This window comes from Fringilla coelebs (genome assembly GCF_963513975.1).
Source record: "Fringilla coelebs genome assembly, chromosome: 28".
Lineage (NCBI taxonomy): Eukaryota > Metazoa > Chordata > Aves > Passeriformes > Fringillidae > Fringilla > Fringilla coelebs.
Genome location: NC_140054.1, coordinates 4,837,099 through 4,863,537, shown reverse-complemented (window position 1 = coordinate 4,863,537; position 26,439 = coordinate 4,837,099). Strand labels below are relative to the sequence as shown.

The 26,439-nt window shown below is 46.3% G+C and overlaps 1 protein-coding gene across 3 annotated transcripts; it reads right to left on the bottom strand.

The window, feature by feature from the left end:
• Nucleotides 1-175: 175 nt before the first annotated feature.
• NFYC (nuclear transcription factor Y subunit gamma) lies at nt 176-26,176 on the bottom strand. 3 transcript variants are annotated; one of them, XM_084222878.1, is made up of 10 exons: nt 26,015-26,176; nt 15,830-15,942; nt 13,191-13,262; nt 11,585-11,698; nt 10,637-10,732; nt 6,094-6,267; nt 5,267-5,425; nt 2,029-2,136; nt 1,298-1,357; nt 176-822 (listed from the first exon to the last, which is right to left on the bottom strand). In XM_084222878.1, exons 2-10 carry the CDS (start codon nt 15,932-15,934, stop codon nt 703-705), a joined length of 1,008 nt encoding a protein of 335 aa, XP_084079004.1. In that variant the 5' UTR covers nt 15,935-15,942; nt 26,015-26,176; the 3' UTR covers nt 176-702. The 3 variants fall into 3 exon arrangements, with proteins under 3 accessions (XP_084079004.1, XP_084079003.1, XP_084079005.1); XM_084222877.1 differs by lacking the exon at nt 26,015-26,176 and adding an exon at nt 21,782-21,910; XM_084222879.1 differs by lacking the exons at nt 2,029-2,136; nt 26,015-26,176 and adding an exon at nt 21,782-21,910.
• Nucleotides 26,177-26,439: the final 263 nt, after the last annotated feature.

Genomic DNA, 26,439 nt, shown 5'->3' with positions numbered 1-26,439 from the left:
CTGACAAAAGCAAATTTATTTCCTTTTATGAAGCTTATATTACATGCATGGACCAAAGCCAGGACAACAGGTAACAGCAGGGTTGGGGTTTTGTCCAGATTCCATCGGTTCTTCTGGAATCCAGAGGCCAAATTCAAAGATTTTTTTTTTTTGCTTTTAAAAAATACAATCATAATACAAGGAATGTTGTTTTTTTATTTTGTTTCACTTCAATTCTTCCTCCTCCTATTCCCTGCATACAGCAAATGCTCCAAAAAAGGAGGCAGGAAGGAAAAAAATCTAAACCACACACACTTCCCCCCGCCCCTAAAAATTCCCTAAAACCCACTGAGATGGGAGGACCAAACCTAGCTCTATCCAGAGGAAAAAAAAAAAAATACAAACAGAACAGCAGTAATAGAGCTCTGACAGGAGCAGTACCCTCAGGATTTTCCTAGAAATAAAAACATTTCCCACATTTGTTCAATGAGATGCTCCAAATCCCTTCGCATCGCTTCTCTCGGGGTTTGGAAAAGCAGCTGGATACATAAAGATTGGTTTGGAAAATAAAAATATTGCATTCTTGGCAGAGTCTGCTGGATATTCTGGATATTCCCACAGCCAGCAGAGTGAGGTGGAGATGGCAGAGCCTTCCACAGGCTCAGTCCCAGGTGTGCTGCTGGTGCTCAGGGCTGGATTTGGGACTTGTCACCAGGTCCCTGCTCAGTCCCCTGTCACCTGCGTGGCCTGGGCGTCCGAGCTCTGGTTGGTGGACTGGATGAACATGGGCTGGGTGATGTCCTGGCCTGCAGGCATTGTCACCTGCTGGATCTGGTACAGCTGCTGCAGACACAGAAGGTGACAAAGGAAGCTCTGTCAGTGCTCAGCACACCCAGAACCCCCCACAGATTTGGTCCTTCTGAGGTACCCCAAAACCCCAAACCCACCCAAGTCCTGCTGGGAATTCCTCACATCAGGGCCCCTCTGGATTTCCCAGAGCAGCTGTGACTGTCCCAGGATCCCTGGGAAGTTCCAAAGCCAGGCTGGACAGGGCTTGGAGCATTCTGGGATAGTGGCAGGTGTCCCCCACATGGCTGGAAGTGGATGAGCTTTAAGGTGCCTCCAACCTAAACCATTCCATGATTTATGATACTCAATGGAACATCCAGATGTTAAAACCTTTATTCCTGAATTAGGAATTTAGGATTTCACCCAGAGTGCCAGGGACTGGATTAATTCAGAGCAAAGGCAGCAGAACTTTAAGAATCCACCTGGATTCAGGCCAGTCCCTGAGCCCCTCGTGTCCCCCAGCTCTTACCTGTCCATCTGTGAACTGGCTGAACTGCTGCTGCCCCTGCTGCACCTCCGTCTGCGTTATCTACAGAGATAAGAGCAGCTGATCACTGCCAGCCCTTCCCAGAGGGTCACAACCCCACCACAACCATCCTGCTGCTGCCTGGGGAGAGGTTTTTAACCTCAGCCAACTCTTCCAGCACCCCAACCGCGAGAGGAACGGCAGCCACCGACACCTCCAGACCAAACACCACCTTCCAGACCAACACCAGGTCCTTCCAGACCAGCACCAGGTCCTTCCAGACCCAAAACCAGGTCCTTCCAGACCCCAAAACCAGGTCTTTCCAGACCCCAAATCCACATCCTCTCTGCTTCCTCCAGGCCAGCGGGAAGGATCCCTCAACCTCAACGCCGCTCCCGCCGTTCTGCCTTTCCTGCACGGCTCCTCCCTCACCCAGGCAAGAAGGAGAAGGAAAGAGAAGGTTGATGAGCCCAAAATGTTACCTGCAAGCAGCTCAGAAGCAGTGGGAGCTTCACCCAGAGCCACACACACACACACACACAAACAAGCTCTGCATGCACCTCTCACGGACACCTAAAGGAGGTTTCCGCTACGCTCCTTCATTTTTGTTTTTTAAAAAAAAAACTCTGACAAAAACAGGAAGAAAAGAAAAGTAGGAATCCTGAAATCCCCTGGAATTCACAGCTTCAGGAGCTAGGGAAGAAGCCTTGGAGGCAGCTCTGTGGAGTGCATACCTGCTGTGCATTGGTTGCAAGCGTCTGGATCTGCCCCTGGACTACCTGGGTGCCTGACACGGGTTGGGCTAAGCGGATATACTGCAGCTGGCCAGCATTCAACTGGACCTGGAGACAGGTGGAGGGGGCAGGGAAAGAAAATGAAACAGGTCACTCTGCACCCTCAACACACAGCAAAATTCCCTGCTCGATTCCACTGCTGGAGTTATGGGGGAGCTTCCCCCTGGAGCTCCACGGAATTCTCAAGGGTTCCCAGCAGGAATCGCCACAAGGGACCCTAAAGGCAAAACCCCAGGGCACAGAGCTCCTGGATCCATCCCTGAGGCACCACATTTTTTTTCCAGGCTGGGAAGGGTCAGTTAGTAGCTAAAGCATATTAATGGCTCAGTTTCTCAGGGATTTAGAAGCATTTTTAGTTCCAAGGATTAAGTTTTACTCCTTTGAGGCAGCGTTTCACATCAACTGTTAGGAGCTGGCAGCATCAAATCACATCCTGCACCCCTGTCATATCCTGCACCCCTGTCATATCCTTCACCCCTATCATATCCTCACCCCAATCAATCATATCCTGCCAAAAATTAAGGAATAAACAGGAATTTTCTCCACAAATAAAGCCAGCAGAGATGGCAAACCCCAAAGATATTTTTGGAGGCTTTGAAGGCAGCTCTCTGCTCACACCTGTCAAGTCCCACCTGGCACAAGCTCAGCTTTGTGGTGTTAGTGATTCATGTGAGAGATTCAACCCCAAATTTATTCCCTAAATCCCCTAATTTTGGATCCTTGGGAATGTGGCACATGAAGAAAATACAGTTAACACACACCTGAGAGCAATAAAAATGTCACAGATAGCACTGCTGGATTTTCCTTCTGTTATTTAACTTTACAACATTGAGATTTCACAGTTTTAAGAGCAATTTTATACCAGAAAAACCCTGATTTTTTTTTTCTTTTTAAGAAGGGGAAAGTACACACAGAACACACTAAAAAACTGCTGACTGATAAGGAAGTGCCTGGAATGTGGTCCTGGCATTTCCACAAATCCACCAACTCCCTCATTTGTGTCTGAAAGCTCCAAGAGCAAATAAACTCCCCCTGAGCAACGAAATTTCAATAAATAATTGGTTTCTGCATTGAGATCTGCATGGAGGTCAAAGTTTTCCATGCTGGGGGAATTAGGTTTTAATTACATCATGAAATGATGGTGGAAGAGATTTGGGAAAAGTTCTTCCAGCAAGGAGAGGAAGCTCCAGAGAACCTGCCCAAAATGAGGTCTGGGTAAGACAAAGATGAAATTTAACACAAAATTCAAACAATTATAATTTCATTGATGGATTCACTTCCAGTTTTTCTGTTAAAAATTCACTTTTCCACTTTATTTCTGGAATAAAGAGCAGCAGGGAGTGTGCACAGCACCAGGAACATGTGGGAAACCAGGAGTAAGATGCTCCCAACACTCCAGGGGCAATTCCAGGTTCAGGAGAGAGTTTCCAACTCTTATTTGGGTGATCCAAGATTCTCTGCTGAGCCCTCAGAGTGCACAGAGCTGTCAGAAGATGGCTCTGACTGTGCCAAAAGAGAAAGGAAATAAAAGGTGAAAAAAATCAGAACAGCAAAGCAGGAAGAGCAGAACAGACCAAGGACTGGAATTTTGTGGAGCCAAATCCAAGTTTTTCCCCAAGTTTTATTTTATTTCACTTGCTGGAAGCTCCTTCAGCACCAACTCTGGTTCTTCAACAGAAGAATCCTCCAGGTTGCAGCCAAACAGGATCTCTGCTGGATGGGGGGCTGGAAATTGGGATTATTCCATCCCACATTGCTGGTTTCCAGTCTTGGAGCTGTCAGAGATCCAGGTATTCCCAAAAAGATTCCACACTCCAGCCCCTGGCAGCTCCTGAGGAGCAGCCACAGCTCCTTTTTCTCCCACAATCACAAGAAAGAGGGAGGAAAAAGCAAATTTTTGGTCAAAACCAGACCCTAAAACCCCTGCAGTCTGTCCAAACCAGAGGATCACTTCCCAAAGGATCCCCCTGGAATTTCTTCAGGAGGTTTTGGCCCTCACAGCTCCTTTGTAAGGAATTCTTGCTCCCAAGAGATGTCCAAGCCCCTTTCTGCAGTTCCAGCATTCTCTGAGGACAAATCTGAGCTGTTCTTTTCTTGCTGAGGATCCACTGGAGATCTCCTTCCACAATTCTTTGAGAAACAAAGAAAGCCTCTCAGAGAGATTTTCACAAGGAAAACAAGAGAAAAAAGAAATGGAAAAGAAGGGAAAAAAGAAATGGACAAGAAAATGCAGAGAGGAAAAAGAGTTCCTTGTAGTAAAAAAGACAATTTGGGAATTTCTTCCTTCCTGATCAGCAGGAATCAGCTGAAGACCCAAGAGATGAAAAGAGCTGGAAAAATCTGGCAGCTCCCCCAACCCAAACCCTTTCCAAGATGCTCTGACCACGAGCAGAGGGAAGCTCAGCAAGGCTGGAAAGGCAAAACCTCTGTGAAAGCTCCAATTTCACAGCGAAACTGAAACCCAAGTGAAACACCTGGCACTGGGTGACCTTTGGAACACAGAACTGGATGATTTTTATTTATTTATTTTCCTCTAACAGGTGTGATATTTTCCAGCTGGGAACCAAAAGCCACAGCTTTGTTGTAATTCTAAGTTCATGTGACTTTTTTTTGTCTTCTGTGTTTACTTTGGACACATTTCACAAAGTTTGGCACCCAAAATCCCATTTTTAAGGCTGATGTAAAAGTGAGGAGGTATCTCCTGGTTCTGCAAAGCCATTCCTCCAAGCAGCTCCAAATATTTTGGAGAAATATTTCTTTTAAACATCAAAGTTTATTAATAACTCCCAGATGGCAACTTTCCCACTCAGCCTGCCAGGTCACGACTTGAGATTGCAGAGGCACAACCAAGTAAAGGCAAAAGAAATGAATTCTTCTTTATTCAAACCAGGCTGTGGTGAAGAACTGAGGTTTAACCAGGAAATATTTGATTTATTGCTTCCTAATCACAACTATTTCACTCAGGGGAAGGTGTTTGGGGTGGGCAACGAGTCTGGATTAAATGAGTTAAGATTTATTTCCCCCTTCATGTCACACTTGGTTGGTTTTCCTAAGTGCAGGAACCACATCACTCAATCCAAACTTCCTCTGCCAGTTAACAAAGCAAACAGAAACAAGCCTCATGCTCACAAATTTGCTCAGGGGGACTTTTCCATCTTTATTCCTGGCCAAATCTTACCGGGATTTGTTGGATTTCTCCCGTGTTGGTGATGATTTGCTGCATCACTTGCATGGTTTGTCCTGTGCCACTCTGAGCCTGCTGGCTCTGGCCCTGGGGCTGAGCCTGCACGATCTGGACCTGCTGCCCCTCTCCCACCTGCATTGTCACTGGGGTGGTCTGCACAAAAAACAAAACAGGGATGAGGATCAGGAGGTGGAAAATCCATGAGATGTCAGGATTGGGGCAGACTGAGCCTGTCCTACACCCACAAACTGTGGGGATTAAACCACCACAGATGGAGCTCAGAAAGTGAGGCACTTTCCTACAAGATCTGACCCAGGATCGACATTTGGCCCAGGAGAGCTGAGGCTGTCCTACAGAAATGTCCAAGGTAAGGCAGGACAAGGATTGGAACAACTTGGGACAGCAGAGGGTCCCTGATCATGGACCAGGGTGAGATCTCAGTTCCTTCCCTCCTGGAAGGATTAAACCCATGATTTCCAAGCTGTGACTGATGTTCCTGAGCAATCCATCCCCTGAGGACCCTGTCCTGGAGGATCTGACCCAGGAACAGGACCAGGATCCACATCTGGCCCTGAAAAGCTGAGGTTATCCCACAGAAATGTCCAAGTAAGGCAGGACAAGGACTGAAACAACTTGGGACAGCAGAGGATCCCTGATCATGGACCAGGGTGAGATTTCAGTTCCTTCCCTCCCAACCCAACCCAACCCAACCCAAGCCAAGCCAAGCCAACCCAACCCAGGGGTTAAACCCACGATTTCCACTCTGTCACTGATGTTCCTGAGCACTCCATCCCCGAGGATCCCCCTCAGGCCTGGCTCACCTGGCCCTGCTGGGGCTGGGCAATGATGATCTGGCCCGGCTGGATGGTGGTGGTGGCCGTGGTGGTCTGCTGGCCCTGCTGCTGGCCCTGCACCTGCACTGCTGCTGGCTGCTGGGCCAGGGTGAAGTAATACTGCACGGGCTCGGCCGGCGTGACGGCCTGGCGCACCTCCTCCTGCAGGGAAACAGGGCATGGCAGCATGGCACCCGCTGGCAACATGGCCAAACAGCCCCCCCAGACACATCCCCAGGTAAAGGAGCTTCAACACCTCCCTCAGAACACTTCAACCAGTCAGGGTGAGCTTGGTTGTTGAGCTCTGTGGAAATCAGGTGCTTCGTGCACCTGCAGGGAAACAGGGCATGGCAACATGGCACCCGCCTGCCCCACGGCCAAACATCCTTCCCCAAACACAGCCCAGGTAAAGGAGCTTCAACACCTCCCTCAAACACTTCAACCCAGTCAGGGTGAGCTGGTAAAAGCTTGGTTGTTGAGCTCTGTGCAAATCAAGTGCCTGGTGCACCTGCAGGGAAACACCAGGAATGTGGATGGGAACATGGCACCTGCCTGTCCCACAGCTAAACATCCCCCCCAAACACATCCCTGGGCAAAGGAGCTTCAACATCTCCCTCAAACACTTCAACCCAGTCAGGGTGAGCTCCATAGTTCAGCTCTGTGCAAATCAGGTGCCTGGTGCACCTGCAGGGAAACACTGGGAATGGCAACATGGCACCCGCCTGCCCCATGGCCAAACATCCTCCCCAGACACATCCCCCAGTAAAGGAGCTTCAACATCTCCCTCAGAACACTTCAACCAGTCAGGGTGAGCTGGTAAAAGCTTGGTTGTTGAGCTCTGTGGAAATCAAGTGCCTGGTGCACCTGCAGGGAAACACCAGGAATGGGGATGGGAACATGGCACCCGCCTGCCCCATGGCCAAACAGCCCCCCCAGACACATTCCCTGGTAAAGGAGCAGCTTCAACATCTCCCTCTAACACTTCAACCCAGTCAGGGTGAGCTCCATAGTTCAGCTCTGTGCAAATCAGGTGCCTGGTGCACCTGCAGGGAAACAGGGCATGGCAACATGGCACCCGCCTGCCCCATGGCCAAACATCCTCCCCAGACACATCCCCAGGTAAAGGAGCTTCAACATCTCCCTCAGAACCCTTCAACCAGTCAGGGTGAGCTGGTAAAAGCTCCATTGTTCAGCTCTGTGGAAATCAGGAGTGTTCCAAATCAAGTGTGGATAATGTGCCTTACAAAGCTCAGTGCCTCGCTGCTGAGGTGGAGGAGGAAATGAATCAAACTAGCAGAGCTGAAAGCCATGGAACCTCCTCATGGGTGAATTCCAGCACAGGAGCAACTGCAAACACCTCAGGAAAACTGACAGAGCCTCCTCTGCCACCCAACCCCTCTCCTGAGCAGTAAAAGTCATGATTTGATGCTCACTGTTGTGCCTGGAGTTATTTATTTAAACCCAGCTTTGCCAAACATTCCCTGCTGTGGGAAGAACCAGAGGCTCTGCTCTGCCTCCCTGGCAGCTTTCTTTCATCTCAGCAGAGAAAACCCCCTCATCATCAACGATATTCCAGGATTTTCAGAGATTATGGGATGTAAATCCTCCAGGATCAGAATTCCTGAGCTTCCCAGAGCAGTTGGATGAGGGCAGATGCAGCTCCCAGACGTTCACTCCATGGCAGAAGGCGTAAACAATCCTCTCCCAGCCACCTCGAGTTCACAGCTGAGAGTGTAGGATGTTTACACGTGCTACAACATGGGACATTCCCACTTCCAGCAGCCTGCTGCAATCCCTGCTTTTCTGAGCCTTGCTCATGGATTCCCCTCCAGTTGATCCAGCTGGGCAGGAAAAGGAAAATTCACATTAAACAGGAGCGTGTCTGGGTGAGCAGAGGGCTGGAGTGAGGAGTTTGTTGGCTTAGAAGCTGTTTTTGGAGAGCAGAACAATTCAGGAGTTACTCCTGGGAGGTTTCCCAGAGTAAGAATCCCAAAAATTCAACTGATAGTTGTAAAAAAAGATCAACTTTGAGCCTTGCTCTCAGGACAAATCACATCATCACAACCACCACCAAACACAACATTTCCTATTCCTGCAGCTCCTCTCATCAATTCCTCTGAAGGAAGGAGTAATAATATTCAATATTCCAATATATTCCCATTCCCCTCATCAATTCCTCTGAAGGAAGGAGTAATAATATTCAATATTCCAATATATTCCCATTCCCCTCATCAATTCCTCTGAAGGAAGGAGTAATAATATTCAAAATTCAAATATATTTTCAGCAGAGCAGGTCTGCAGTGAACCAGCAACCCACAAGAGCTGGGGCTGCTCTAAGCCCAGTCCTTGGTTATTTCTGGAGTGCTCCAATCCCCCATTCCATGAATCCTGAAATAATGAAGGCCACTGAGACCTCCTCTGAGCATCTATTCCAGGATGCTCAATCCTGTTTGCAGGAATGCCTTTAAATCCAAATCTGCTTCCATTCCCTCCTAGCCCAGAATTTTATTTCCATCTTTTATTTCTAAGCCACAGCTGGAGCTCCTAGAGCAACACAACACCAGGATTTCATTCCCAGTTCCTCCAAGAATCAACACTGCCTTGTCAAAGGAGAGAAAAATACAGATTGTGACACCAGGCAAAAATAAATTTAAAAAAAATTGAAAAAATTCCAAGCACAGGCAGCTTTTCCAGAGGATTTTCCCTGTAAATCCTTAACCTCCATTCCTACATTCTCCATTCAACTTTTCCTGCAGGAAAAATCATTCCTGATGATCACAGATGGGTGAGGAACATCTCCCCAAGCTCATTTCTCATTTCCACCCAAAACCCCCCAGGATTTCCTGGCTGGGATGGATCAGCAGTTATCCCAGATGCTGCAACACACTCCTCAAGTGCTCCAGGAAAATTCCTTGGATTCCAGAGCTTGGGTGTTCTGTAATCACAAGGTCCTGATGGGAATCAGGAGAGGAGAAGACACAGGGAATGCTCTCCCCTCCCAAACATGGTGCACTGCTAAAAATAGAAAACTACAGGAATGAGGCACCTCAAGGATTAAAATAAAAAAAAGAAAAAAAAGTGGATTTTCAATGCCAGAATGGAAATTTCAATGATTCCAACTGAAAAAGAAGTTAAAGAAGAGCAGCTGTGGGGGCTGTTTTGTCTTTTAATTAACACCAAACCATGAGTCTGGGAGAAATCATCAGGATTTATGTTGATGTTTCTATTTTGAGTCAAGTTCCCAGCACACCTGGCAGGCTGATTTTAACCCCAGGAGCAGCAGGATGGACTCTCCAGGATTCTGGGACATGGAAAAGTGTTTTCCTTATTTTCTAGACCTTCTGGAAATCAGGATGGGAAGTTAAAGGCAGCTCAGGGCACCATCCCAAAGGAAGAGGTGTGGGTTCTACTCCCTCCCTTCATTGTCACCCCAGGAGCAGCACCAGGCACAAAATCCAGCAGCAGCCTCCAAAATCCAGCTCCAATTGGGAATTGTACACTCAGAGCAGACAGAATTTCCGTGCTAGCCAGGATTTGGAGTGGAAAAGGTGAAAAAAATTCCATTTTAGAGACAAACATCCAAGCCAAGATGTTCCACAAGATCCCAAATCCCTCAGTTTTTTTGGGACAACTTGGATTTCTCCACACTGCAAACCTTCAGAAGGAGTTGTTTAAACAATAATTTGATTTTTTTTTCTTTTTTTATCACAGGAACAGAATTATCCAAACCTTGAGGGGAACCCAGATTTTTTATCCAGCAGGGAAATGTGCAGGAAAGGGATGAGGAATCCCTGCAGCTCAGCTGAGAGCAGCAGCCTGCTGCTGTAAACATCCGACTGAAAGCTCCTTCCAGCACCTTCCAGCTTCCAGTCAAGGATGTTTACAGAGGCACTGACTGCCCCAAAGGATGCAGGAGGGGGATTTTTCAACCCAAAATGCACAGAAATCCATTTTTTTTTCAAGTTAAAATTCTTCCCACTGGCACTATTTGGGATCAGAACTGTTCAGGAGTGATTTTGGTTTGTTGGTCAGACTGGTGTGATCTCCACTCAAGCTCTAATTCCATAAAAACCCAGTGGGGTTTAGTTTTATTTATGAATTTTAGTTTTATTTAAGAAATTTATATTTATTTAAGAATTTTATATTTATTTAAGAACTTAAAAACCTGAAATTTAAGAATTTAAAAACTTGAAATGAAAGAATTTAAAAACCTGAAATGAAAGAATTTAAAAACTTGAAAGAATTTAAGAACCTGAAATTAAAGAATTTAAAACCATAAAATTAAAGAATTTAAAACCATGAAATTTAAGAATTTAAAACCATAAAATTAAAGAATTTAAAAACATGAAATTTAAGAATTTAAGAACCATGAAATTTAAGGATTTAAGAACCTGAAATTAAAGAATTTAAGAACCTGAAAACCACAGGGAAATAAAACAGAGAAGAACAAACCCCATGTTTAAATCTGTTTTCATCAGAGGTTGAAACCATGCTGAGAAAAGGATAAAAATTGCAGAATTTTGTGTCTCACCTGCCTTTTTGGAGGCTTCAGCTCATCCCTGGGGACAATATCGATCAGGAAATCAAACTGATCAAACTTGGTGATTGCCATGGCGATGTCATTCCTCTGCAACAACAAAGGGAAAATCCTTCCTCAGCTCCAGGAGCAATTCAGGGTTTTGGCACTGGATAAATGAAATTTGAGGTGTTTAAAGCTGAGGGGAAAAAGGGGGGAATGTCTCCTGCAGGTCCCAGCTGGTGGAAATTCAGTTTTGTGCTGAGCAAAGCCTCTAAAATGTGCAATAAAAAAAGGTTTTTAAGCAACTTTAGCCCAGTTTAATGGATACCAGTCATGGGTGCCTGCCTCTAAATCAGCAATTCCTGCCCAGGGACAGAGAGCTGATGTTGGCCTGAATATCCCAATTTTCCCCCTGACCTGAGGGCCTGAATTAATGGCTGTTACATTTTCCAGTAGTTCTGCTCAATATGTAAGACTAAAAGTGAAAACCTCCTCTTTTTTCTCCATAAAATCACCTTAAAAAGTTGTATTTTACTCTTTATTTAAGAGTTATATTTTACTCTTCAACCATTAAAACACTAAATTTTTTTTTTGAGGATTATTGAGGAAATGGATTCTCTACAAAACCCAATGGGTATTATTGAGGAAATGGATTCTCTACAAGAACCAATAATCTGTATTTTGTTGCATTTTTATTTTCACCTCCACACTCCCATCACCACAAACCAAACCTCTCCAAGTTTAGATCACAACTAACAACAAAATCAACCAGAAATTCAACAGCTGCAGCCGTTCCAGCAGGTCACAATCAGCTGAGAGATGGGAGATTTCTGTTTGGGTGAGTTTATTTTAATTAAATTAATAAAAAAAGCAGTTCTGTGTACAAAACACTCCTGGTGTTATGGAAACAAGGAGTGGGGAAGGGATTTAGGAGCAGCTGGGATTTGGGAGCTCCTTCACCTGCAGGGTCCTGCGTTTGTTGTCCTCTGTGTGGATCCAGGCTCGCAGGGTGAGCTCGGTGATGAAAATCTGAGCAGCTTTTGCAAAGAGCACAGGGGCTTCTGCACTGATCATCTGCCAGAAAATCAGATTATTGTCAGTTTTAGCACTCAGTTCTAACAGTGCAATGAGAAATTGCATTGGCTGAGTGGAAGTTGGGTGGTTAAATGGGAATTTGGGGGAGTTTTCACCTCAGGATTCTCCTTGACTGAGTTAAGATCATGGGAGAAGAGTTTTGGGTATATAAAATATTCTTTAAAGAGAATTGTTTGTGGTTTTTTTCACCAAATTTCCTTTTCCTTAAAAAATATCTGGCTATCATTTAACTCAAGTGAAGGGGGAGTTTTCACCTCAGGATTTCCTCAGGTATGACTGAGTTAAAAAATTCCTTTAAAAAATATCTGGCTCCAGTTTAACTCAAGTAAAAGGGGAATTTTCACCTCAGGATTTTCCTTGACTGAGTTAAGATCATGGGAGAAGAGTTTTGGGTGTATAAAATATTCTCTAAAGAGAATTGCTTGTATTTTTTTCACCAAATTCCTTTTCTTTAAAAAACATCTGGCTCAAATGAAGCAATTTGGTTATCAGCTGCCTTGGCATTAATTCTTATTAATTAACCTTTAAATAGGAATATTCCAGAGAGGCCAGAGACCTTCCCTGCTCTCCACTCTGCTTTAAAATCTCATTTTCCACTTTATCATCATAAATTTGGCATTTTTTTTTTTTGGTTCAGACACTGAGTTGGGCCCTCAGAAGTCTGGGATTCTTTTCCAGGGAGTTTGAATAGAGAATTTTCAGGATCTCATTTAAATGAAGGGCTGTCCTGACAGAAGATGCTGTCACACTGAGGAGGAAAAAAATAAAAATAAAAAAAGACCAAAAATTCTCTTTTCCCTCAGGAATTAAATGACAGTTTTCCAAATAAAAAACCAGGGATGAGTGGAGCAGCACAGAGTCAAAACCTGCAGGTGATTCCTTTATCCTTCTTTCTGTGTCAGGGAGTTTTCATCAATTTGTGTGTCCTTGTCATCAAAATCCCAAATACTGGGATCAAACCCAGGTTATCCACCTGAATTATTGCTTATTTGTCCATAAAAAAGTAAAATAAATGGCACAAATTTAAGTGATGTCAATTTATTGGGATCAAACACATGTTGTCCATCTGAATTATTGCTTATTTTTCCATAAAAATGGAATTAGGTGGCACAAAAATCACTCTAAATCTTTGTGAGAGTGGAGAAAAACAAAGAGGGAACTTGAGAGGAGACAGTTAAACACTAAGGAAAACAGGAAATAGCCAGAATTATTTTTGTATTTATTATACCCTTAAAGTGGTATTTATCACAAAAAAACAAAACTGCAAAATTAAAACAAAAATCCCAAATATTTTTTCTTTCCCAGCTCAGTTTAATTACACAAGGCCAAGGGAATTTTGCTAAAAAACACTTAAAAAATAATAATAATGAGAAGATTAATGAATTTCAAAGAACAATAATAAAATATCCAGGAAAAGAATCACAAATCCTTTTCCAGGATCATAAATTCCAGGTAAAAATCCTGAATATACCTTCACATCTTCATCCAGCTTCATGATCTTCTTAATCCGAGCCAAGGGCAGTTCCTGAACCCTGAAATCTTTCTGCAGAGAGATTTGAGAGACTTTTTACTGATATTTAACTAAAAATAAAGGTAAAAAAAGGTTAAAACAATCAGTGTGTTCTAGAATTGATGATTCCAGTGTTGGGATCTTTTCCTGTTATCCCTTTTCCTTCCCTGCCTTCAGTTCCCAAAATTCAGGGTAACAACCATGGGAGTAATTTTAATAATAAACAGAATAAATGTCAGGATTTGATTCCACAATATTGGGATGATTTCCTGTTATCCCTTTTCCTTCCCTGCCCTCAGTTCCCAAAAATCAGGGACCAACACAGGATCAATTTTAATAATAAACAGAATAAATGTCAGGATTTGATGATCCCACAGTGCTGGAATGATTTCCTATTATCCCTTTTCCTTCCCTGCCCTCAGTCTCCAAAAATCAGGGACCAACACAGGATCAATGTCAATAATAAATAGAATAAATTTCAGGATTTGATGATCCCACAGTGTTGGGATCTTTTCCTGTTATCCCTTTTCCTTCCCTGCCCTCAATCTCCAAAAATCAAGGACCAACACAGGAGCAATGTTAATAATAAACAGAATAAATTTCAGTATATTTCAATAAATTGATGATCCCAGGGATCTTTTCCTGTTATCCCTTTTCCCTCCCTGCCCTCAGCTCCATCCCCAGTGACTCCTGAGCAGGCAGAGCAATAAATAGATCTCAGTGACAGTTGAAAATGAAGCTGCCCATCCTTGATAAGCTGGATAATAAACCCCTTTCATGTGGAGATGAAACTCCAGCTCCCAAGAATTCTCTGTGCTCAAAGAGGAGAGTAATTAATTCTGGTTATGCATACAAATTTCTACATCTGTTTCTTTAATCAACTATCTGCACACAGGAAAAAAAAAAAGCAGCTTATCCTGGGCCTGGTGGATTTGGTTTTTTTTTTTATTTTGAAGAGCTTGGCTTGGACTTGAAGTTCTTTTGTTTTCAGCTGTGTTAAAAGCACCAGGAAAGTGATTTTTGGATCATAGGAATGCATCAATCTCCCTTCAAAAGTCATTTTTATTATGTGCCCTCGTTCCTACACTTCTTGTGAGGATGGAAAAAAAAAGGAGTTCCTTAGTCCAGTTGTTAATCTCAGCCTAGATGGGATTTTTTAATCAAATGTCTTTAATTTAATAACACACCTGATAATGACACACTCGGAATTTGAGTGATTTCAGCACTTCAGGGCTGGCAGAGGAGGTGGGATCTGGACTAGGGCAGGAATTTAAACTCAAATTCATTCATAAAATTGGAATTAGCAGGGAATTCAGGGAGGAGGGCAAGGTCCAAGCTGTATTTTGCCAGTAAAAACTCGCTGTGGACAAGGGTTCCCTCACAGGTTCATAATTCAGAATATGAACAGCAGCACAATGTGAGATTTTTATCCTCAAATCCCTCAATCTTCTGCTACCTAAACAGCCTCTGGCAGCTCCTTTTTCACCTGGAGCTGGTTTAGAACCCCCATCCTTTCCCTCCCAGGAGGAATTTCCCAGGATGCAGCCATGGCCAGCTCTGAGCCTGATAAAAGAACTTTTAAATCACCTTTGGGGTGTTGTTTTAGCCCAGAAGGAGCTGCAGGTTTGATTGTTCCACCTCAGAGAGGGAACATTCCCTGGAACACTCCAGGCCAGCCTGGATGAAGCTCAGAGCCTCCTAATTTTTCTCTAAATTTTAATATTTTAATTGGGATAGTGAAATTCCCAAGGAAGACTTGGGATGGTTCTATTTAAATTCCCAATTCCTGTGCCCAAAGAACAGGAATAACCCTGAAGATCTCTTCCAAGCTAAACCATTCCATGATTTCATGACTCTGCTACAATTTCATCTCCATTTTTTTTTTTTTTTGTTTTGAGATTCCTGGATGAGTGATTATTCCTCACTTCCTAAACCCCTTTATCCCATAGGAACACCCCATTTCCCAGGTCCCAGAGCAGGAAGCTGAGCTTGGACAGGGATTTTTCCATTATTTTTTGGGGAATATCTCAACCCTGGGGATGCTCATGGATCTGTTTTAATTCCCATTCCCTGTGCTCAAGGAACAGGGATAACCCTGAAGATCTTTTCCAAGCTAAACCATTCCATGATTTTATGACTCTGCTACAATTCCATCTCCATTTCTTTTGGACATCATCCCTGGCTGATTATTCCTGACTTCCTAAACCCCTTTATCCCATAGGAACATCCCATTTCCCAGGTCCCAGAGCAGGAAGCTGAGCTTGGACAGGGATTTTTCCCTGTTTTGTTTCTGGGGATATCTCAAACCTGGGGGTGCTCATGGATCTGTTTTAATTCCCATTCCCTGTGCTCAAGGAACAGGGATAACCCTGAAGATTTTTTCCAAGCTAAACCATTCCATGATTTTATGACTCTGCTACAATTCCATCTCCATTTTTTTTTTGTTTTTGGAGATTCCTAGATGAGTGATTATTCCTGACTTCCTAAACCCCTTTATCCCATAGGAACACCCCATTTCCCAGGTCCCAGAGCAGGAAGCTGAGCTTGGACAGGGATTTTCCCTGTTTTTTCTGGGAATATCCCAGCCCTGGGGTGCTCACCACGGTGAGGTTGCGGATCTCCTCCATCACCCGTGGCCAGAAGCTCTGCAGGCTCTGCTGGGCATCGCTGTTCCCTGCTGTGCCAAAGCCACCATCCGTGGACATCCTGGCACCTGGGAGAGGAAAAAATACAGGAATGAGCAAGGAGGGAGGAAAAAAAAACCAGGAAAGAAACAGGAGGAGGAACACGCAGGAGAAAAACCAAGAATGGCTTCAAATCGAGGGGTTTAGGTTAAATATTGGGAAAAAATTCCTTCCTGGAAAGGGCTGGGATGGATTTCCCAGAGAAGTTGTGGCTGCCTCATCCTTGGAAGTGTCCAGGGCCAGGTTGGAGCCATGGATGCATCCATTCCTTCATCCAGCCATCTATTCATCCATGGATCCCTGCATGGATCCATCCATGGATCCATCTGTCCTGCCTTCCATCTCTTCATCATTCCATGGATCTGCCCATCTCTCCATGGATTTATCCATTCCTTTGTCCATCTCTCCATGGATCCATCCATGTATCCCTCCATGGATTTATCCATTCCTTTGTCCATCCATAGATCTGTCCATCTTTCCATGGATTCATGCATGGATCCCTGCATGGATTTATCCATTCCTTTGTCCATCCATCCATGGATCTGTCCATCTCTTCATGGATTGATCTATGGATCCATCCATCCTGCCTTCCATCTCTTCATCATTCCATGGATCTGTCCATCTCTCCATGGATCCATCCATGGATACCTGCATGGATTTATCCATTCCTTTGTCCATTTTTCCATGGATTTGTCCATCTCTCCATGAATCCATCCATGGATCCCTCCATGGATTTATCCATTCTTTTGTCCATCTCTCCATGGATTAATTCATGGATCTCTGCATGGATTTATCCATTCCTCTGTCCATCCATGGATCTGTCCATCTCTCCCTGTATCCGTCCATGGATTTATCCATTCCTTTGTCCATCCATCCATGGATCTGTCCATCTCTCCATGGATCCATCCATGTATCCCTCCATGGATTTATCCATTCCTTTGTCCATCTATCCATGGATCTGTCCATCTCTCCATGGATTCATCGATTCCTTCATCCATCCATCCATCCATCCATCCATCCATCCATCCATCCATCCATCCATCCATCCATCCAAGCAGTTGCTCCAACCCCAAATTCTGCTGCAAAACATGGAAAAAAATCCCAGGAATGGCTGGAGCTGTTCCAGGGGGATTCAGGTTCTTCCCTCAGAGGGTGCTGGGCACTGCCCAGGCTCCTCAGGGAGTGGGAGCATTCCCAAGGCTGCCAGAGCTCCAGGAAGGTTTGGACACCGCTCTGGGGATGCTCAGGGTCTGGATGATCCTTGAGGATCCATCCAGGATATTCCAGCTGTGCTGGGATGAGCTGAACCCCCCGAAATCCAGGCTGGGAGAATCCCAATGAGGAGATCCACGGATACAGCTCTGAGGGGAACAGCAGCAAGGAAACAAAAACCCAACCCCTGCCAGCAGGGAATGAGGGAGAAGCTTTCCCAGAGAAGCTGTGGCTGCCCTGGATCCCTGGAAGTGTCCAAGGCCAGGCTTGGAGCACCTGGGATAGGTGGAATTCCCTCCAACCCGAGGATTCACCTCCAACCCATCCCCACCACCACTCCAGACAGAAAAACATTTCATTTTTCCAGACTGAGGGGAAAAAGAAAATGCAGGAAAAGCTGAAACCTCGCTGATTCCAGAGCAGATCCCAGGAATATCCCAACAGCTGTCAGAGCTTTTCCACCCACCAGAGCACGACAACATCAAAATTCCCAAAATCCTGCGGCGGCTGACAAAAACCTGCGAGAGTTTCGCTTCATGGAGAGCAAAGGAAGCGTGAAGGAGCCTCTGGATGGGGTTTTTTGGGTTATTTTTTGCACAAATGCTTTTTCTGCTCTTTTTTTTAGGTGCCTTGGGAAGGGGGAAGCAGCCAAACGGAGCCGTCTCCCCTTTGGAAAATTTGTCACTTCAGCTCCTGGGGAAAAATCCCAAACAAACCCAAAAGCTCTGAGCCTGCAATTCCACCCCTGAGCAGCATCCAGAGTTTTTTTTCCATGGAAAAACACCAGATCCACATTCCAAAAGAGGTGGGATGGGGATAATAGCTCCATCCAGTGAGAGCCCTGGCACAATTTTTGCTGATTTTTTAAAATTTAATTTCATTTTAAATGTGATTTTCAACTTTGACCAAGTTCCCCCTGTGTAAGAAACCAAAAATTCCAATATTTGGGAATTGATCCAAATAGTCCAAAGGATTTGCAAACAGAAAATATCAGAGGGAAGGAATCAGCAGCACCATGGTGGGATCACAAATTCCAGCTGCTTTCCATACAAAATTCCCAAAATTCTGGGGAAAATCCATGGAAAAAGCAGCAATTCCTGCCCAAAATCCCATCTGTCCCTGGGAATTCATTCCCCCTCATCCCTTAGCCCAAATTCCTCTCCAAATAAAACACAAAAAGTTTAATAATAAATGAAATAAATGAATAATTATTAAACTATTAAAGCTAATTAAGCACCGAACCCACAGCATCCTCATCACTAATTAAATATAATATTAAAATAGAAATTATATTAAATATAATTAAATTAAATATAATTATTAAAATATAATAAATATCCCAACATTGTGGACAGGCAACAAGTTAAAAACCAATTCAAAGCAAGCAGAATAATTAAGACTTTTTTTACATTGAACATTGATTTATTTATCCAAAAAAGATTCTATAAAATGATGTTATAAAAAATCCAACAGAACAGTGGGAAAAGGGAATGGATACAAACTGAGAGGAGGCTGAAATTCTGCTTTAAAATAAAAAAATGTAACCATTTTAAACCAAATTTTAAGAGATTAAAAGGTTATTTAAGAATTAAATGCAACCAGTGAGGAGTTCAGGCTGCAAAATCTTGGGAAATTCAAAACTTGGGCACTCCAGGAGTTTTTTTTCCAAGGAATATTTAGGATTTTTCCACCTTTAAACCCCAGAAATTCTCCACCACATCCCCTGTGCTGCCAGCCTGGGGTTTTATAGGGGAATTTTAGGAAATTTATAGGAAAACTTCAAATTGGGTGAGGGGAATCTGGAAGAAATAAATGATTTTAATCCATCATTTTAATCTGTATATTTATATAAACCCATTTATTTCTGTACTTATTGAGAAATATCTATTTAATTCTATTATATTCAATATTCCTATTACTGTTTTCACTTCATTTTATAAATTAAATCATCCAAATTAAAATTTAATTATTTTTTACAGAAGTTTTTCCCTCCTGCTTCAATCAAGCCCAACCTGAAGTGCTCCAAGGCAGCCAGGATGGTTTTAATTTCTTTTTTATTCTTTTATTTTTTATTAAAATAAAAATGCTTTGGTGTTATAAAGATGCAAATCTCCTTTAAAAAGGGACAATTCCTGCTCTGATTTGAGCAGGAAGTGAAATAAACAGAAAATCCAAGAAAATCCCTTCAGCTTTTGGGAATAACTCCCCAAAAAAATCTCATTTTTTAACTCCCAGGATGCTTTGAGATGTCCTGAAGTTTGTTCTTGCTCTGAAATAAAAGTTCAATTATTCTTCATCATAAATAAAGAATTTAACTAATAAATGGCTTTAAAAATTTAAATAATTGATGATTTTAGGTTGAAAACTCACCAAATTTAATTCATTTACAACACAATAAACCCTGAAATGAAGAAATCACCTCGTGAGCCAACTTAATTAAAATACAGATGTCAGCCCCATTATATAAATCCAAGATATTAGCCTGATTAAATGAAATAAAATCCAAATTTAGTGGCTGAAAGGTGACCTCCTGTGGGCAACCAAACTCCTGACACGCTCACTGAGGTGGGGGCAAAAAAAAAGGGTGAAAAATTCAATTAAAAAAGAAAAAAAACAAAGGTTGTTTTACAAGGTTGAAGGTCTAGGTTAGAATTTGAAGAGGAATTAAAAATTAAAATTTCCAGGAAGAGCAAACTGCTGGAAAATCAAGGTAGAAAAATCAAATTTAGAGAGAATAAAACTAAAAAAATATCAAATTTATAGAGAATATAGGTAAAAAAATCAAACTCATAGAGAATTCAATTTAAAAATCCAACTTCTAGAGAATAAAGGTAAAAAATCCAAATTATGGGGGATAAAGGTAAAAAATCCAACTCATAGGGAATAAAACTAAAAAAAAAAAATAAAATCAAACCCATAGAGAATGAAATTTAAAAATCAACCTTCTAAAGTTAATAAATCAAACTTATAGGGGATAAAATTTAAAAATCAAATTCATAGGGGATAAAACTAAAAAAAAAATCAAATTCATAGGGAGAATAAAAGCAGAAAAAAAAAATCCAACTTCTAGAAAAGAACAACAAAAAGAAATCCCTGGAGATCTCTGGAGCAGAAATTCACTCCTTAAAATGGGACCTTCCTACCCCTCCAAAGGTGGAAAAAATCCAAAAGAACTGGAATAATAAATAATAAATTATAATTTATTTGCTAATCAATCCATATCCAGATTTTTTGCTGCTCTTGACCTAAAAAGATCAAGTAGAACTGATTCTTCCCCAGCCTCCTGCACGCTGAAGGCATCAAAATATTCCAAATTTTAGGTGGAATCAAGATTTCTGCAGGATTTTTATTTGGATTTTTTTATTCTGCAGGTTGTCCTCGTGTGCTGCCAACACTTGAAAGCTGGATAAATCCTAATTTTTAGGGAAATCAATTATTCTGGAGAAATTATTCTAGGGAAAAATAAATTATAATTAGGGAAATAAATGAAAATTTCTTCTTTTTGCTTCAAGATGCTGACAATGACCTTCATGCTCACGGGGAATTCTCCAATCCTGGCCCACAGGCGGCTCCAGAAGTTCCTCCAACACTCCCCAAATTATCAAAATCTGATTTTTGGGGACATTTCTCCTCTTATTCCCTTCTTCACTCAAACCGTGACGATGCCGAGGAGCGGAATAACCCCGAGACGAGGCGCTGGGAGCGTTAATTTGGAATTAAACCCCAAAAAATCCCACTCGGAATAAACCCCAAACCTCAGCAAAGCCTGACAGGAGGCAAAGCTCAGCTTCGAGGCCCTGCACCCTCATCCTAAAACCCTTCCAAGAAGTTTCACCGATTAATTATTATTAATTACCCAAACCAGCGCTTTTTAAACTCAACAATCCCCAGCAGAGAAGAGGAAAAAGGTGAATTTTCACCGCGGGAGGAGCAGGAACACGCACGGCGCGCTCCTAAAACCCAACTTTAATCTAAAGCCCGGACTATCTCCGCGTCCTTGATGCCCTCGGCCACCGCCAGCGGCTCCGTTTTTTCCTCCTCTTTGATTATTTTTTTTTCTCCTTTTTTTTTTTTTTTCGGTCCAAAGTGCCGCAAACAAACTTCGTCCTTCAGAGTGTTGGCTCGCAGCGCTGGCATTTCAAGGTCACTCGTGCAGGCCCCGCTCCAAGTCGGGCTGCGCCGGGGCCGGGGCCGGAGCGCGCCCGGCCCGGGGCTCGCCGGGGCCCCGGGACCCCTCAGCGCCGCCAAGCCCCGCTCCCCCCGTGACCTTCGGCACCGACTTCCCCACAAAAACGGCAACAAAGGGCGGCCGGCCCCGCCGGGGGTGCGGGGGTGCCGCGGCTCCGCTGTCGCCCCCCGGCCCCGCGGGGTGATGGCGGCCGGGCCAAGGGCACCGCGGAGCCCCCGCCGCGCTCGGGGCACCCCCGCTGCTTTGTCCCCCCTTTCCAGCGCTGCCCTGTCGCCGTTACCGGCGCTGCGGGAGGCTCGGCGGGGAGCGCCGGGGGTTTAACCCCGCAGCCCGCACCGGGCACCTCCCGCCGCGCCCCCCCCCTTCCCGCACCGGCACGCGCGAGCATCCCCCGCCGCCGCGGCCTGTCCCCGGCGCACGGGCCGCCCTCCCCCGCCGCCACCGCGGCGGCAGCGCCCCGGACTCACCGCCGGCCGTGCCCGCGGCCGGGGGTTCCCCGCCATGGCTTTGTCTTTGAGTGACCCCGGCAGCCGCGGGGGCCCCCCCGGGCCGGGCCGTGCCCGCGGCCCCTTTAACGGCGGCGGCCCCGCGCGCCCCGCTGCGCGCGCCCGGCCCGCCCCGCGCCCGCGCCCATTGGCCGCGCGCCCCGCGGTCGAGCTCTCCCATTGGCCGCGCGCCCCGCGGTCCCGCGCTCCCATTGGTCGGCGCCGCGGCGCAGCCTCGCCGGCCGCTTCCTGCTTTAAAGTTACCTTGAGCGGCGGCCGCAGGGGTCAGGCAAGCCCCGCCCCTCAGCCCCGCCCCGATTGGCCGCCTCTCCTCTTATTCAAACGCCTGAGGAGGCCGGCGGGGAGCGCCCGCCGATTGGCCCGCGCGCCTGTCAATCACGGCCGTTCCCGCCACACCTTCCCGGCGGGGCGCGGGGCCGCACGTGCGCGAGGCGCGGCGGGAGCGCGCGCGCCCCCGGCCCCGAATTCCCGAAAATTTTTGGGGGGAAGCTTTGGAGATGAGGCAGCCCCAGGGCAGCGTCACCCGGAGCAGGTGACACAGGGACAGCTCCAGGTGCGGTCGGGATGTCCCCCAGATGAAGTTCTTCCTCGGGGTGAGGAGGAACTCGCTGTGGTTTTTAATTCATGGCCGCTGCTCCTCGTCCTGTCCCTGACCAGAGCCTGGCTCCATCCTCTGTCCCCCTTTGGGGACGTTCCATGGATGGATGGATGGGATTCTCTGCCAGCCTGCCCTTCTCCTGATGCAGCTCCCAGGTTTTCCTCACAAGGATCCCTGAGAGCTCCAGCTTGGAGAAATCTGGAATAATTCATTCCAGCAGGGTCACCCAGCTCATCCCCCAGACCCTCTCCTTGTCCTGAGTATCCCAAAATTGGATCCCCTGTGGCCCCGATGCTTCCTGGTGAGAACAGGGACAGGGGACATTCCCTGGGAGCCACCTGGAACAGGGGCTGGGATCCCACTGGGCTGCATCACCCCACAAACATTCCATGGGATGAGGGAAAATAAAAAACAAAGAAGAAAATTAAAAGAGGGGTGGATTTACCAAGTCATTGGAACAAGCCCAGAGGCCTGGGCAGGATAAATCCCTACAAAATTCCTGGCAGGAAGCACAGGTGGAGCTTTCACCTCCAAAAATCAAAAATTTCCCTTTGGTTTTAACCACCCCCAGCCTCACTCTGCCCCCTCCAGCAGCACTGGGAAGAATGGGAATGACCCACAATAAAAAAGTTGTGGAAGTCAGGAGATATTATATTTTTCTATATTTTATATATTATTATATATATATCCCCTGATATTATATTTTATTATATATATTATAATATTACTAGATATATCCCATTATATTGTATTATATTGTGATTATATATTATATTATTATTACTATATACATATATATATATATATCCCCTGATATTATATATCTCTAGATGCAGAAATCCCAATTTTATCAACATCACCACCATGGATTTGGAGCTGTAATTCCAAACTATAATTTCCTCCTGACAGGATTATCCAGAGAGGAAAAATATTGGGAAGCACAGCCAAGCCCTGCAGATTAAATCACTCTGAGTCCGATAACGAGGAGAGATTAATTTAAAAATAGATCTTCCTGATGATTTGGGGGAATAGAATTGGTTAAATCATGGCCTTAAAAAAATAATAATAAAAAAATACATTCTGTTCTCTTCCTGTGGCATTCCTCAGATAAAAAGCAGGGCCTGGAAGCTGTGGAATTCTGACTATTGGAATTATGTGAGGTACTTTGGGTGGTATGAAAAAACAAACCCAGCACCTTTCCTGCAGAACAGAGGAATGCCTGGCTGGAATTGTGGAATTCTGACCGGCCAAACACATTCCCCTGTGCCTTGGCACATCCCAAGGGTCCTAAATTAATAATTCCTCATGACAAAAAAAAAAAACAAAAAAGGGTTAATTTTGGGAAGTTCCACAGTAAAGGGTTTCTTTATGGGGGAAAAAAAATCCCCAAATTAATTTTGGGAGCCCTACAGTAACAGGTTTATTTGTGGGGACATAAAAACCCCAAATTAATTATGGGAAGTTCTGCACTAATGGGTTTATTTGTGGGGAGATAAAAACACAAATTAATTTTGGGAGGTCACACACTAAAGGGTTTATTTGTGGGGGATAAAAACCTCAATTTAATTTTGGGAGGCCCTACACTAACAGATTTTATTTGTGGGGGATAAAAACCCCAAATTAATTTTGGGAGACCCTACAGTAAAGGGTTTATTTGAGAAAAAAAAAACCCACTAAATTTATTTGGGAAGCCCTAAAAGGTTTATTTCAATCATTGCAGCTGTCGTTGCTCTGGAATCACAGAGGGTTTGGATTAATTTTGGGAAGGAATTCTTTCTTGGGAGGGGCTGGGATGGAATTCCCAGGGAAGCTGGGGTGCCCCTGGATCCCTGGCACACCCAGGGACAGTGGAAGGTCCCTGCCCATGGAATTGGGTGGGATTTAAGATCCCTCCCAACTCAAACCATTCCATTAATTTCAGAGTTATTGGGAAAACATGGGGGGAAAGGAATGTTCTGCCCCCTGTGGCTGTCACCTGCCTCTCTGAGGCACTTCCAGGAATCCACCACTGATTCCTGTGGGGCAGGAAAATGTGCTTGGACAAACAGGAATTATCTTGATAAACCATAAACTCACGTGGGACAGAGTGGGCAGGCAGGAACAGTGCCCAGCTCAACATCACCAGGGAACTGTTGGGATCCCACCTGGAATGAGATCCTGAGATCCTCAAGGATCATCCAGTCCAATCCCACCCTGGGCATCGCTGGGAGTGGTGTCCAAACATTCCTGGAGTTCTGTCAGCCTTGGGAATGTTCCCATTCCCTGCACAGTGCCCCAGCACCAAAAACCCCCAAACCTTTCCCTAAATCCAACCTGGAACAGCTGCAGCCATTCCCTGGGATCCTGTCCCTGGTGAGGCTGTCAGAGAGCACCAGGACAAACAGACCCAGCAGGAAGAGCCCAGTCCAAAACCAAAATCTCATTTCAGCAAGGAAAGGCCCCGGATGTTGCCAAGAAAGTTTGATGGTTTGGTTTGTAGGGCTGAGGGAAAAGGTAACAAGCTCATGGGCTGTGAATTGTCCATGCTCAGACAGCGATGGAGACAAGGAGGATTTATTCCCAAATCCATGGAAAATATTCCACTCACCAAGAGAAATGGCTCAGAAAAATCAGCGAGTGCCCCCCCTGCCATGGCAGGGACACCTTCCATTGTCCCAGGCTGCTCTACCTGGCCTTGGACACTTCCAGGGATCCAGGGGCAGCCACAGCTTCTCTGGGAAATCCATTCCAGCTCCTCACCACTCTCACAGCCAAGAATTTCTTCCTAAACTCAAATCTAAACCTGAACATCCGAGCTCCTCTCTACCCCCTCCCTTCTCAGCCAGGTCAGGATCACAACGTGCCTTGGAATCACAGCACCAGGAACGCTCTGGGTGAAAGAGACCTTAAAGCTCATCCCATTCCACCACACCACGTTGCTCAAGGCCTTCTCCACCTTGGTTTGGACCCTTCCACGGACGAGGCACCGCAGCACATCCCGTGTGGCGGCCCGGTGGATCCCACCCGGTTAAACACCGGGAGGCCTCCGCGGTCTGTGCTGTCCTGCCCGCCGGCCGTGAGGCAGCGCGTTACCCCGGGCACTGCCAGCCCCGAACCGCGGCTCTCGGGCCGGGGGTCCCGGGCGCTGCAGGCCCCGAATCGCGGCTCTCGGGCCGGGGGATCCCGGGAGCTGCAGGCCCCGAATCGCGGCTCTCGGGCTGGGGATCCCGGGAGCTGCAGGCCCCGAATCGCGGCTCTCCGGCCGGGGGGTCCCGGGCGCTGCAGGCCCCGCATCTCGGCTCTCGGGCCGGGGGTCCCGGGCTCCGCCAGCCCCGGGCCTGCCCCGGCCCCGCCGCCCCCCCCACGGCGCGCCCGCGCGGGACAACGGTCCGCTCACTGTCCTCTCCCCGGTCCGCACCCCGCCAGCCAATCAGCGCCCGCCTTCCCGCGCCCGCCTCCCCCGCGCGGACCAATCAGCGCGCGCGCCGCGGCCCAGCCAATCGCAGCGCTGCCGTTGCTGAGTGGGGGGGCCGCAAGGACCCCTCGGGCCGCCCCCGCCCCGCGCCCCCTCACGGGCCGCCGCCGCCTCCCTCCCGCCGCGCTCCACGCGTACTCACCGGGGCGGCCGGCGCCGCGACCTCCGCCTGCTCCGCCCGCTGCCCGCGCTGCCTCCGGCGCGGCCGGCGGGAAGCGGAGGGGGGGGGGAAGGGGGGGCGGCCGGAGCGGAGTGAGCGCCGAGCGGCCGAGAAACAAGATGGCGGCGGGGCCGTGAGGCGGCGGGGCGGAGGCTCCGCCCTTTTTTGTCGTTCCCGCTCCCTTCCCCTCCCCGGGCTGGGCCGCGGCGGCGCGCGCGGGCGCGTGACCCGGCGGGGATCTCGCGAGATTTGCGATTTGGGCGGGAGTGGGCGGGGGGACCGTGAGGGACCGGGGCAAACGTGAGGGACCGGGAGAAACCGGGACAAACCTGAGGGACTTGGACAAACCTGAGGGACCGGGACAGGAACAGGGACAAACCGTGAGGGACAGGCACGAACGTGAGGGA

Excerpts from the sequence above, each read along its gene's own strand:
- NFYC (XM_084222878.1), bottom strand. The coding sequence starts at position 15,934 with ATGTCCACGGATGGTGGCTTTGGCACAGCAGGGAACAGCGATGCCCAG. Across the intron at positions 11,699-13,190 it reads AGCTGGATGAAGATGTGAAG|ATGATCAGTGCAGAAGCCCC; the intron begins GTATATTCAGGA and ends ATTTTCTGGCAG. Across the intron at positions 10,733-11,584 it reads ACAAACGCAGGACCCTGCAG|AGGAATGACATCGCCATGGC; the intron begins GTGAAGGAGCTC and ends TTGTTGTTGCAG.